The sequence below is a fragment of the Myxocyprinus asiaticus genome, chromosome 32 (genome assembly GCF_019703515.2).
Source record: "Myxocyprinus asiaticus isolate MX2 ecotype Aquarium Trade chromosome 32, UBuf_Myxa_2, whole genome shotgun sequence".
In the NCBI taxonomy this organism is placed as follows: Eukaryota; Metazoa; Chordata; class Actinopteri; order Cypriniformes; family Catostomidae; genus Myxocyprinus; species Myxocyprinus asiaticus.
The window spans coordinates 38030793-38043427 of NC_059375.1; the positions used below are offsets into that span (position 1 = coordinate 38030793).

General features: G+C 35.4%; 1 protein-coding gene across 1 annotated transcript in view; it reads left to right on the plus strand.

Moving 5' to 3' along the window:
• LOC127423078 (cadherin-12-like) overlaps window positions 1–12635 on the plus strand; it is a 237542-nt gene that overhangs the window by 136528 nt on the left and 88379 nt on the right. Inside the window, exon 3 of the mRNA XM_051667111.1 lies at window positions 576–870. Within this exon, the coding sequence (XP_051523071.1) occupies window positions 576–870 (295 nt within the window). The remainder of the gene's footprint in view (window positions 1–575; window positions 871–12635) is intronic.

Sequence of the window (12635 nt, forward strand, 5' to 3'; positions counted from 1 at the left end):
ACGAAAGTAACCAGGACGATATTCTAAGTAAATAAATAAATAAAAAACACATAGCACACACAAATATGGGCTAAAATAGTAAATGTTGTATGGGTTTCATGTGTGTTTTAGGGTTTACTGTGTTACTTTTAAGTTGTAAAATTTGATATAACTTTACTCGTGAAAGGTTAGTTAACTATGTTATCACACTAAAATAATTTTAACACACATATTGTTCACATCTTGTGGTTTTCCTTTTTAAACAGTGAATTTTAAAGTTTATGGATTGGCCCCATTCACTTCCTCACTGTATTCAAGTGCCTCACTGTAATTGCTATTTGTGCTTTTTTTAAAGAAAAGGAGGGACAAGTCGAAATATATATATATATATATATATATATATATATATATATATATATATATATATATATATATATATATATATATATTATTTTTTTTTTTAATTTTTTTTTTTTTTTTTGGTAATCAACATTATGCCACAAATGCTGCTGAATGAGCTAATCTTGTATTGAACCTGGAACAGAGTTTTTATCTTTATGTTCTTCAACATATTTTTTTCTTTCCATCTACCTTAGTTACACACTGACCTGGATAAAGGGGATAGCGGTGTGAAGTACACTCTCTCGGGTGAGGGGGCTGGCACCATCTTCACCATTGACCAGACCACTGGGGACATACATGCTTTACGCAGTCTGGACCGTGAGGAGAGGCCTTACTACACCCTTCGAGCACAAGCGGTGGATATTGATTCCAACCGGCCACTGGAACCTGAGTCAGAGTTTGTCATCAAGGTGCAGGACATCAACGACAATGAGCCAAAGTTCCTGGAAGGTCCCTACACTGCTAGCGTACCAGAGATGTCACCTGTGGGTAAGAACTAGGACTGGGTATCACTAACCATCTCACGACATGTCATGACCCAATTAATCACAAACAATCACAATATCCTAATTTTATCTTGATGAGAGACCCAGTATGTCCAAGTGAGAAAGAGTAAATCTTCGGCTTCGGTTTTAGTCTCTCTCACGAATCATATAAGCGGTTCTGACCGCATTGAGAAATGGCGATCTCAGAGTTTGTAGTTATTTGTTGACCTGCTTGTTTATTGTTGAACTGTTGGACATAATATAAATACATACAAAAATAAATAGTGATACAATATCATGAGAAAAAGTATTGCCATACATTGATATATGATTGTGTCAGCACAGCCCTAGTAAGAACCCTACTGAGATGTTTGCTTAAGGTGGATTATACAGTATGTTGTAAGTACAGTGAAATTTTCACAGAAATTGCTTGGCCAGGTGGTTCCATAAAAGGTGGTTTAGAAAATAGAGAGTAAGTGAATTCGAAAGATGTGAATAAGGGTTTTTTTCACATGGCACAGTCTTGTCATCTATAATGATTAAAAATGCAGAACTTTTCAGGATGATTTTTGGGCTAATTTTGGTCAAAGTAACTAATAATTCATCCCAAAAAGCGCTGCCGCTGCTCTTTCTGTTGTAGTTGCCTTCTAAAGCAGCTAAATGATGGTTGCTTTTTCTAGTCACTCTCCAAGGTCCTGCAAATTTAGAATTGAACCTACAGTGCCAGTCTTCAGTTTTGGCACGCTTGATTAAATATATGTTTCAAATGATTTGAAAACTCATTGATCTAAATGCTTAGGGTAAAACGGGGCTTTAATTTGCAATTTTTTTGGTCAAAAAGTGTCCAATATTGAAAAATAAATGTATTTTTATTGAATATTGATGGAACAACATAATTTGTGTGAAAAGAAATAATAACAGAAAGTTGCTTTGATAAAAAATCACAATGCGGACACCATCTGTAACAGCTGCACTAACCACCCAGGCAAAAGCACAAGATATTTCATATATATATATAAACACACTACTGGTCAAAAGTTTTGAAACACTTGTTCTTTATTATATATATTTTATTTTTATTTTATTAATTTTTTTTACATTTAGAATAATAGAAAATTCATCAAAACTATGGAATAAAATAAATGGAACTATGGGAATTATGTTGTGACTAAACAAAATCCAAAATAAATCAAAACTGTGTTATATTTTAGCATCTTCATAGTAGTCACCCTTTGCCTCGAATTTGCAGACATGTACTCTTGACATTTTCTCAACCAACTTCTTGAGGTATCACCCTGGGATGCTTTTTAAACAGTATTGAAGGAGTTCTCATCTATGTTGTGCACTTATTGGCTGCTTTTCTTTATTATTTGGTCCAAGTCATCAATTTCAAAAACGTTTTTTTAAAAATGTTTTTATTAAATTTTAGTTTTAGAATGAAATAAATTAATATGGTGGCACAATTATATTTTTGTCTACAAAACTAATTTCAAACATTTAAGCATACACCTTCAGATCAAAAGATTTTTAAGATCATGAGAAACATTTCAGTCAAGTGTTTCAAAACTTTTGACCAGTTGTGTATATATATGTGTATATATATATATATATATATATATATATATATATATATATATATATATATATATATATACAGGTGCATCTCAATAAATTAGAATGTCGTGGAAAAGTTCATTTATTTCAGTAATTCAACTCAAATTGTAAAACTCGTGTATTAAATAAATTCAATGCACACAGACTGAAGTAGTTTAAGTCTTTGGTTCCTTTAATTGTGATGATTTTGGCTCACATTTAACAAAAACCCACCAATTCACTATCTCAAAAAATTAGAATATAGTGACATGCCAATCAGCTAATCAACTCAAAACACCTGCAAAGATTTCCTGAGCCTTCAAAATGGTCTCTCAGTTTGGTTCATTAGGCTACACAGTCATGGGGAAGACTGCTGATCTGACAGTTGTCCAGAAGACAATCATTGACACCCTTCACAAGGAGGGTAAGCCACAAACAATCATTGCCAAAGAAGCTGGCTGTTCACAGAGTGCTGTATCCAAGCATGTTAACAGAAAGTTGAGTGGAAGGAAAAAGTGTGGAAGAAAAAGATGCACAACCAACCGAGAGAACCGCAGCCTTATGAGGATTGTCAAGCAAAATCGATTCAAGAATTTGGGTGAACTTCACAAGGAATGGACTGAGGCTGGGGTCAAGGCATCAAGAGCCACCACACACAGACGTGTCAAGGAATTTGGCTACAGTTGTCGTATTCCTCTTGTTAAGCCACTCCTGAACCACAGACAATGTCAGAGGCGTCTTACCTGGGCTAAGGAGAAGAAGAACTGGACTGTTGCCCAGTGGTCCAAAGTCCTCTTTTCAGATGAGAGCAAGTTTTGTATTTCATTTGGAAACCAAGGTCCTAGAGTCTGGAGGAAGGGTGGAGAAGCTCATAGCCCAAGTTGCTTGAAGTCCAGTGTTAAGTTTCCACAGTCTGTGATGATTTGGGGTGCAATGTCATCTGCTGGTGTTGGTCCATTGTGTTTTTTAAAAACCAAAGTCACTGCACCCGTTTACCAAGTAATTTTGGAGCACTTCATGCTTCCTTCTGCTGACCAGCTTTTTAAAGATGCTGATTTCATTTTCCAGCAGGATTTGGCACCTGCCCACACTGCCAAAAGCACCAAAAGTTGGTTAAATGACCATGGTGTTGGTGTGCTTGACTGGCCAGCAAACTCACCAGACCTGAACCCCATAGAGAATCTATGGGGTATTGTCAAGCGGAAAATGAGAAACAAGAGACCAAAAAATGCAGATGAGCTGAAGGCCACTGTCAAAGAAACCTGGGCTTCCATACCACCTCGGCAGTGCCACAAACTGATCACCTCCATGCCACGCCAAATTGAGGCAGTAATTAAAGCAAAAGGAGCCCCTACTAAGTATTGAGTACATATACAGTAAATGAACATACTTTCCAGAAGGCCAACAATTCACTAAAAATGTTTTTTTTAATGGTCTTATGATGTATTCTAATTTTTTGAGATAGTGAATTGGTGGGTTTTTGTTAAATGTGAGCCAAAATCATCACAAATAAAAGAACAAAAGACTTAAACTACTTCAATCTGTGTGCACTGAATTTATTTAATACACAAGTTTCACAATTTGAGTTGAATTACTGAAATAAATGAACTTTTCCACGACATTCTAATTTATTGAGATGCACCTGTATATATACACACACACACACTGGCGGCCAAAAGTTTGGAATAATGCACATGTTTTGCTATTTCGGAAGGAAATTAGTACTTTAATTCACCAAAGTGGCATTCAACTGATCACAAAGTATAGTCAGGACATTACTGATTTAAAAAAACAGCACCAAGTCATTTTTGATCAAATCTAGACAGGCCCAATTTCCAGCAGCCATCACTCCAACACTTTATCCTTGAGTAATCATGCTAAAATGTTAGTTTTGTCCTAGAAAATCACTTGCCATTATATCAAACACAGTTGAAAGCTATTTGGTTCATTAAATGAAATTTAACATTGTCTTTGTTTTTGTTTTTGAGATGCCACAGTATGCAATAGACTGGCATGTCTTAAGGTCAATATTAGGTCAGAAATGGCAAAAAAAAAAAAAAAAAAAAAATGAACCAGCTTTCTCTAGAAACTCATCAGTCAATCATTGTTTTGAGGAATGAAGGCTATACAATGCTTGAAACTGCCTGAAAACTGAAGATTTCATACAAAAGTGTACACTACAGTCTTCAAAGACAAAGGACATCTGGCTCTAATAAGGACAGAAAGAGATGTGGAAGGTCCAGATGCACAACTAAACAAGAGGATAAGTACATCAGAGTCTCTAGTTTGAGAAATAGATGCCTCACATGTCCTCAGCTGACAGCTTCATTGAATTCTACCCACTCAACAACACTTTCATGTACAACAGTAAAGAGAAGACTCAGGGGTGCAGGCGTTATGGGAAGAATTGCAAAGAAAATGCCACTTTTGAAACAGAAAAAAACAAATAGAAAAGGTTAGAGTGGGCAAAGAAACACAGACATTGGACAACAGATAACTGGAAAAGAGTGTTATGGATCTTTTTGAGCTTTTGTGGGATCAGCTAGAATGTAAGGTGCGTGAGAAGTGCCCAAAAAGACAGCCACATCTATGGCAAGTGCTACAGGAAGTGTGACAAACTGGACTAACTGACAGCTAGAATGCCAAGGATCTGCAAAGTTGTCATTGCTGCTCGTGGATGATTTTTTTGATGAGAACTCTTTGAAGTATTTTAAGAAGTTCTGATTTTTTATTTTTATTTTTATTTATTTTTTTAATTGTAATAGTCATTTTTCACATTATTAATGTCCTGAATACATTGTGATCAGTTGAATGCCACTTTGGTACCAATTTATTTCCATAAGAGCAAAATCTGTACATTATTCCAAACTTTTGGCCTCCAGTCATTGTTTGTTTAAAGTTAGTTTTGAAGATAGCAGGCTGTAAATGCTAAAATAGGTGCATATAAGAAAAAATAAATGCTACATTTGTGAGGTTCATGGCAAATTCCTCAAGCTTATTTCTATATATTGTTTTCAGTGTTAAATATCTTAATATTTGGTATCTGGATGTTCCAACTCTCAACACAGTTCCTAATATCTCACCAAGAGAGGCATTTTGATCATTTAGGCTGTTTCTCAATTTGCGTTCTTTTGTGTTCTTTTGTTCTCGTGGACTCGTTCTACATCATCATCCACTGCCGAAGTTTGATTCCAATCCTCAAGAACGCAAGTACCGAGAACGCAGGAAATTACCCGGATGTGTCCTTTACATCGAGGATGCATCGGATGGTGACTTGTGGGCAAGAACTCGGTACTACGGTGGCAGATGAAGGACACTTATCGTTTTGTTTCTTCCTCAAAAGTTTTCCGCTGTAAGCTTGCGAACGTCTGATGGCTCGTGAGAATTGTTATACTCTGTCAACATTTGTTCTTTTTTTGGGTACAATTTGAATACAGTAATAAACATGGAGAAAACGAGTCTTTATAGACTTTATTCTTTTAACGTGTCACTAATCCTGCAAAACCTGCCAGTAGTTCTCTCACTGGATTCAAATGTGCTGTGACGGTTAATTGCTCAACAGAAAGATCACAGCACATCTCAAAGCTCGCAATAGATGCATTCTACAACCTCCTGTCCTTCTGAGTTTGTTCATCCAAGGTAGCTTCATAAGAACACAAGTCCGTTCTCTGCGTTCTTAGAATTGAGAAACACCCTTAGACTCTATTGACATAGCCGCAATCGCAAGTCGTGAGCGCAGCCGGCCATCCAAGCCAGCGCATGTGCACTGAAATGAGTTGGTATTTGGTATTAATGATTCTTTGTAGAAAGACTGATATCATGAATTTAAATATAGGAGAGCTAATCCAGCCATTATTTAAATCTATCAGATAATAATGCATGAGCACAAAATCCCCACCAAACTGGATTATACAGTCCTAGTAGGATTTCACATGGTAGATTCCTTGATTGTATTACCGATCATGTCACCAAGGCATCTGCTCTCACGCTGTGCTCTGGGTGATGATAGCGGTTAGAGGGACCTTATTCAGTTACTGTCTCTCTCTGGTTCTCTAAAAGGCTCATCTCCAAAGCTAGCCAGAAGTTATATTGATTTCCACCCAGCCTAATCCAATCACCATAACAACTTGAAGATCAATTTAGCAATATCCTATTGCACACATTGCAGAGCTTGTTAAAGTCATAATGGCTTCCATTATTTGGACAAATATTCTTTATCATGATGTCAAATATGATTGTAGACGATGCATCTATCCCTTAGGTCATGTTAGGGAACTATGTAACATGATGCTACATTCCTGCAAACGTGGCGATCAATGAATTGGTGGTTAGAGATCTTGTGTTGCATAATGTTGAACTGGATATTGTACAGATTTATAGTCAAAAGGTGTGACAAGAGCACAGAAGGATTTTGTGAGGAAGTATTTTGAAACCTTGCCATAATTCTACTGCAACAGCTTCAAAAAACTCACAAAAAGGGCTTTTCCATTATCGGACCGACCGGTTCCAGTAGCATTTCCACTTGAGCACAGTTCGGCACGGAACAATGACAAACCATTCTCAGCCTGGATTTCTCGGCCCGGTTAGTTAACCATGCTCAGCCGTGCTGGTGGAATGGTCCACCCTCATGTCATCCCAGATGTGTATGACTTTCTTTCTTCTGCTGAACACAAGCACAGATTTTTAAAAGAATAACTCAGCTCTGTTGGTCCTCACAATGCAAGTGAATGGTGACCAAAATTCAGAAGGTTCAAAAAGGACATAAAGTCAGCATAAAAGTAATTCATAACACTTCAGTGGTTAAATCCATGTGAGATAAGTGTGGGTGAGAAACAGATCAATATCTAAGATTTTTTGTTTTGTTTTTTTTTTTTGTTACTGTAAATCTACTCTTTCACTTTCACATTCTGGTGTGGAAGTGACTTTCACTTGTATTGTGAGGACCTACAAAGCTCAGATATTCTCCACGCATATGTAAATGTATGCGTCCTTAGCAATCCCTTAAAATAAATTTTATCTCGGACAAAATGTCAAACGCAGTTGCAAAAAAGATTGTTGTGGATTGTGGGCCAATGATGGGCTTATGTTCAATAATACTGAAATAAACTGAATAAATAACAGTGGATTTTAATTATCTAAATTATTATATTTTACAATATATATTATATTTATAATTATTTAATATTTATACATTAAATTAATATTATTTGAGGGCATTTCTGAAGATATATATATACACTACTGGTCAAAAGTTTTGAAACACATACTCATTCTTTATATATATATATATACATACTTTTTTTTTAGAATAATAGCAAAGTCATCAAAACTATGGAATAACATAAATGGAACTATGGGAATTATGTTGTGACTAAACAAAATCCAAAATAAATCAAAACTGTGTTATATTTTAGCATCTTCAAAGTAGTCACCCTTTGCCTAGAATTTGCAGACATGTACTCTTGACATTTTCTCAACCAACTTCTTGAGGTATCACCCTGGGATGCTTTAAACAGTATTGAAGGAGTTCCCATCTATGTTGGGCACTTATTGGCTGCTTTTCTTTATTATTTGGTTCAAGTCATCAATTAAATAATATATATATATATATATATATATATATATATATATATATATATATATATATATATATATATATATATATATATATATATATATATATATACTGTATATATGATTACTCTGAATAAAAAATTTGGCATATCATATAATTAATTTTATTAAACATTTTTTATTGATTGACAGCCCTAATCATTTTACTATTTGTAGAACTACACTAGTGTTTGCAGGACTACAATTTATTGTCGAGTCTTTTATATCATGTAATTAAGTTTGTCTATTCAAGTGACTCTCTGTGGTCACAGAGAGTGACACAGTGAAATGTTCTCACACTTAAAAGCAAGTTGAGGTCTCAGTAGCAGCTTTCACTTTGACTTTAATTAAAATATCTAGGTAATATGTCCATTTCAGAGAAGGAAAGTGTGTAGAGTGAGACAAATAAAATACAGAGTTGAACTGACAGAAAGAGTGATTTATAGATATAGGAAGAATTATTTTGTTTTTTGTTTGTTAGTTATTTAGCACAGTGCCTTCTACCATGGTTAATTTCATGGCAATATTTTCATGAATTAAAAAAAAAAAAAATACAATAAAAGGTATGGTGATTAATAAGCCGTTATACGGTTTTCAAAATCTATTTTTGACATAAAAAATCTTTACAAAATTGTCAGCTGAATAAAACAATTTCCTCAAGGAATTAAAACCAGCACAGTTTAATAAAATATGCTTCAGAGACAGTGGACTCTTGGATGAGGCACATCTTTGCCTGATATTGAAAACTTATGTCAAAGCTTGGCGTGTCCTATTCAGCAGTGGTTGTAAATGATCTGGTCCAAGTGATTACTGAAATGGAAAATGCATCTTTTTTCCAACTGCTCTGTTGTGTTTGTGTACTTTGCTTGTGATGTATTGATCTAATTCAGTCTGAGTAGATGAATTAATTGGAGACATTTCATTATGGATTAAAATTGACCTGTCTAAACTAAAGCCCTGCCAGTTATTACCATAATGCACACATATCGCTTCTGAATAATACACATGATGACTTTACATTCATGACCATACTAAAAACAATACAATTGAAAGAATGTAAAATGACATCTTATTAAAGCTGCAACTGTAAAACTAAAAATTACAGCAAAATCACTTTTGTTACAACATACTGCATTTTTTTCCTGATTCACATATTCTTTATTCTGTTAAAAAGTGTTTGTTCACCTATAAATTAAAATGTCATCCCAAATCCGCATTACTTTTTGTTTTCTTCAAAATGGATGACAAAAGGAGGCTGAAAGTTAAAGACTGACAGCCTTAGTCCCCATTAACTTGCATTGTATTGAAACTAACATTCTTGACACCCCCAGTCCCCTTTCCCCTTAATTATTAGGTAATGACATTCTGAAAAATAATAATAATAATAATAATAATAATAATAATACTCACCACTTCTGTTTCATGGAATAAACTATGTCATACAGGTTTGAAAAAAAAAAAAAAAAAAGACTGAATTTTCATTTTTTGGGTGAACTGTTCCTTTAGAAAAGCATATAGGGTCTTTAAGACAATACCCAAACCACAAGTTGAAAGTATAATCACAGAGTGTGTACGGTTTTTGATGAGAACAGAAACTTAAAGGCCTTCGGAGTCATGGAGTAATTGTACAGATTTTAAATCAAGGACATTTCCCAATGGAAGTTCTTTTCAACTAGCTGATGCAATTACCTCTGATTTCTCGCTTCTCTCTGTGCACGCACGCACACACACACACACACACACACACACACACACACACACACACACGTACACACACGTACACACATACACACTAATGTGCTTTTGATTATTAAATCTACTTAGCTTGACTCCTATGTGACCTCGCAACCCAGACTGCTCCATAAAAATAGTGACAAGAGGTTGAATGTTTTGTCTACTAAAATCGGTGGATGCTTTCCGAATGTCTGAGCTGCCCCTCCCAGTGGCCAAAGCAGGAACTATAGTTGTGACACCCTGTGCAAACCATAACAGTACTGAGACCATAACAGCTTTCTTTCACTTACTTATTTGACACAGGGTGGACGACTTTTTGGGGCATGAAAATGTATCACATGGTGGCACTTGTCCAGAATTCGCCACATTGGGTCTGAATATAGGTGGCAAAACATTTTGAACCAACATGCCGATTTCCTGTGTGATCATGCTGCTCAACCAGACAGCCATATTCTAAGAGCGACATCATGTAGCGTAACCCAATGAAAAAGCATGAAAACTTAAAGGTGCACTCATTTAAAAAAAAAAGTTTTACACCTTAAGAAATTAATTTTAATTTTGAAACATATGTATAAATGCATGACCACTCATATGAGATGAAGACTCCAGTCATATCAGTAACCTTATAAAAGCTGTTTTATTCTACATGGAGAGGGTCCCTACATGGGGGCTTCCATGTTAGGATCACATGAGCAGCAGAATACTACTCGCTTAATCTCAGTAACTGTACTGTTATTTGACACTTTCACTTATTGATTAAATTAATCATGGCTGACTGTGAATAGTGAATTTCTACAATGGCATCAGTAACTGCATCCGTGGCCCTAGATTTCAGTGTAAGTCCAAGATGACAACCAATACAATTTACTGAGTGCAACTTTAAGAAATGTGGGCAAAGTCAAGTGGGAATTACCGGAATCCGGTAAGCACCAGCAATAACAGAAATAATAACAGAAATGTGCAGTCTGCAGAATAAGCAGCTACAGCTACAGTGAGGACTATGGTGCTCTTATAAACCAGTCTATTCACATTTTGCTATATCAGATCATGAGTAGCTTTGATTCGACTGGGCGAGGGGGAAGTGCTTCATATCGTTTTCATTGCCATTCAGATCAAGGAAAAGACTGTCTTAAATTGAATTACCCTGATCTGTCATCCTAAGGGGGAGGGACATAAAAAAGGGCTTCAGTGCAGGTTAGGGTGTGTCGTTTATTAGACCCAACACAAAACTGCATGTCAGACTTTCAGAGACTTTTACTCTTGTTTTTACAACTAGCCATACAAAGCTTTTCTTCTACCTTTTCTCAAAGGTATAGTTCACCCAAAAATTAAAGTATTATTTGCTCATTATTTGCTCACCCTGTCACTCCAAACCCTTCTTCTGTGGGACTCAAAATGGGTTCATAATGTGTATTTGCCATAATGTCATAGTAGACTTTGGTCTGTCAAGGTTAACAAAGGACCAAAAAAAAAAAAAAAACACCATAAAACCACAGTACAAATTATGATGCGATTCATGCTTATGTCCTTCATGCTTTTAAAAGATTAGTTAACCAAATAAAATGATAATTCTCTCATTATTTACTCACCTTTAAGCCATCCCAGATGTGTATGTCTTTCCTTCTTCAGCTGAACCGAAATTAAGATTTTTATAAGCACATTTCAACTCTGTGTGTCCATACAATGCAAGTGAGTGGGTCCAAAGGGCATATTTAGGCAGCATAAAAGTAATCCACACGACTCCAGTCGATCGGTTAATGTCCTCTGAAGCAAATCGATAGGTTTGTGTAAGAAACAAATCGACAATTAAAACATTTTTATCTTTAAATCATTACTTCCGGCCAGTGCTGGGATGCTGTTTGAAATGACTTAACTCTCATGTGACGTTCGTTCCTCTGTTGTAAACAAAGCGCACGACAGCTCCATGATGCGTCGACTGCTAGTAGGAAGCATTTAAAAAAATAAAAATAATAAAGTTTTAATTATCAATGTATTTTTTACAAAAACCTATCGATTTGCTTCAGAAGACATTAATTGATCGACTGGAGTCGTGTGGATTACTTTTATGCTGCCAAAATATGCCTTTTGTACCATCAAACAGCCTCCCAGCAGCCTGATGGCACCCATTCACTTGCATTGTACAGACATACAGAGCTGAAATGCACTTATAAAAATCTTCATTTCGGTTCTGCTGAAGAGTGCTAGACAAACACATCTGGGAAGGCTTAAAGGTGAGTCAATCATGAGAGAATTTGCATTTTAGGGTGAACTGTTCCTTTAAGACCTCTGAAGCAGTATGATCACCAAACGTGACCAAAAATGCGACGTGACATCATGACCTTTGGTCACAATGTAGCCATCATATCTGATTTACTGGTAAGCGTTTTGTTCATTATTTTATTTTATTTTATTTGAGAGTGAATTATTTAAATTTACTGCTATGGGACTCATACTGCCATATTGCTTCAGAAAACTTGTAATATAATGCATTAATCATCTTGATTACTTTTACTGTGGTTTTATGGTGTTTTTGGTCCTTCTTCGAACTTGACAGACTGGAGTTGCTATGTACTGTCATTATGTAAAATAAACCCTATGAATACTTTTAAAATTCACATTTTGTGTTACATGGAAGAAAGAAAGTCGCATGGGTTTGGAGTGACATTAGAGTGGTAGATGATAATGATATAATTTTACTTTTGGGTGAACTATTAATTTAAATAATTTCCACAATGAAAACTCACAAACATTAATGAACCCAATTTTTATCTCTATGGATAGTCCAAAAAAACTAACTGCATGTCTTTTCTTTAAAAAATAAATAAGAGT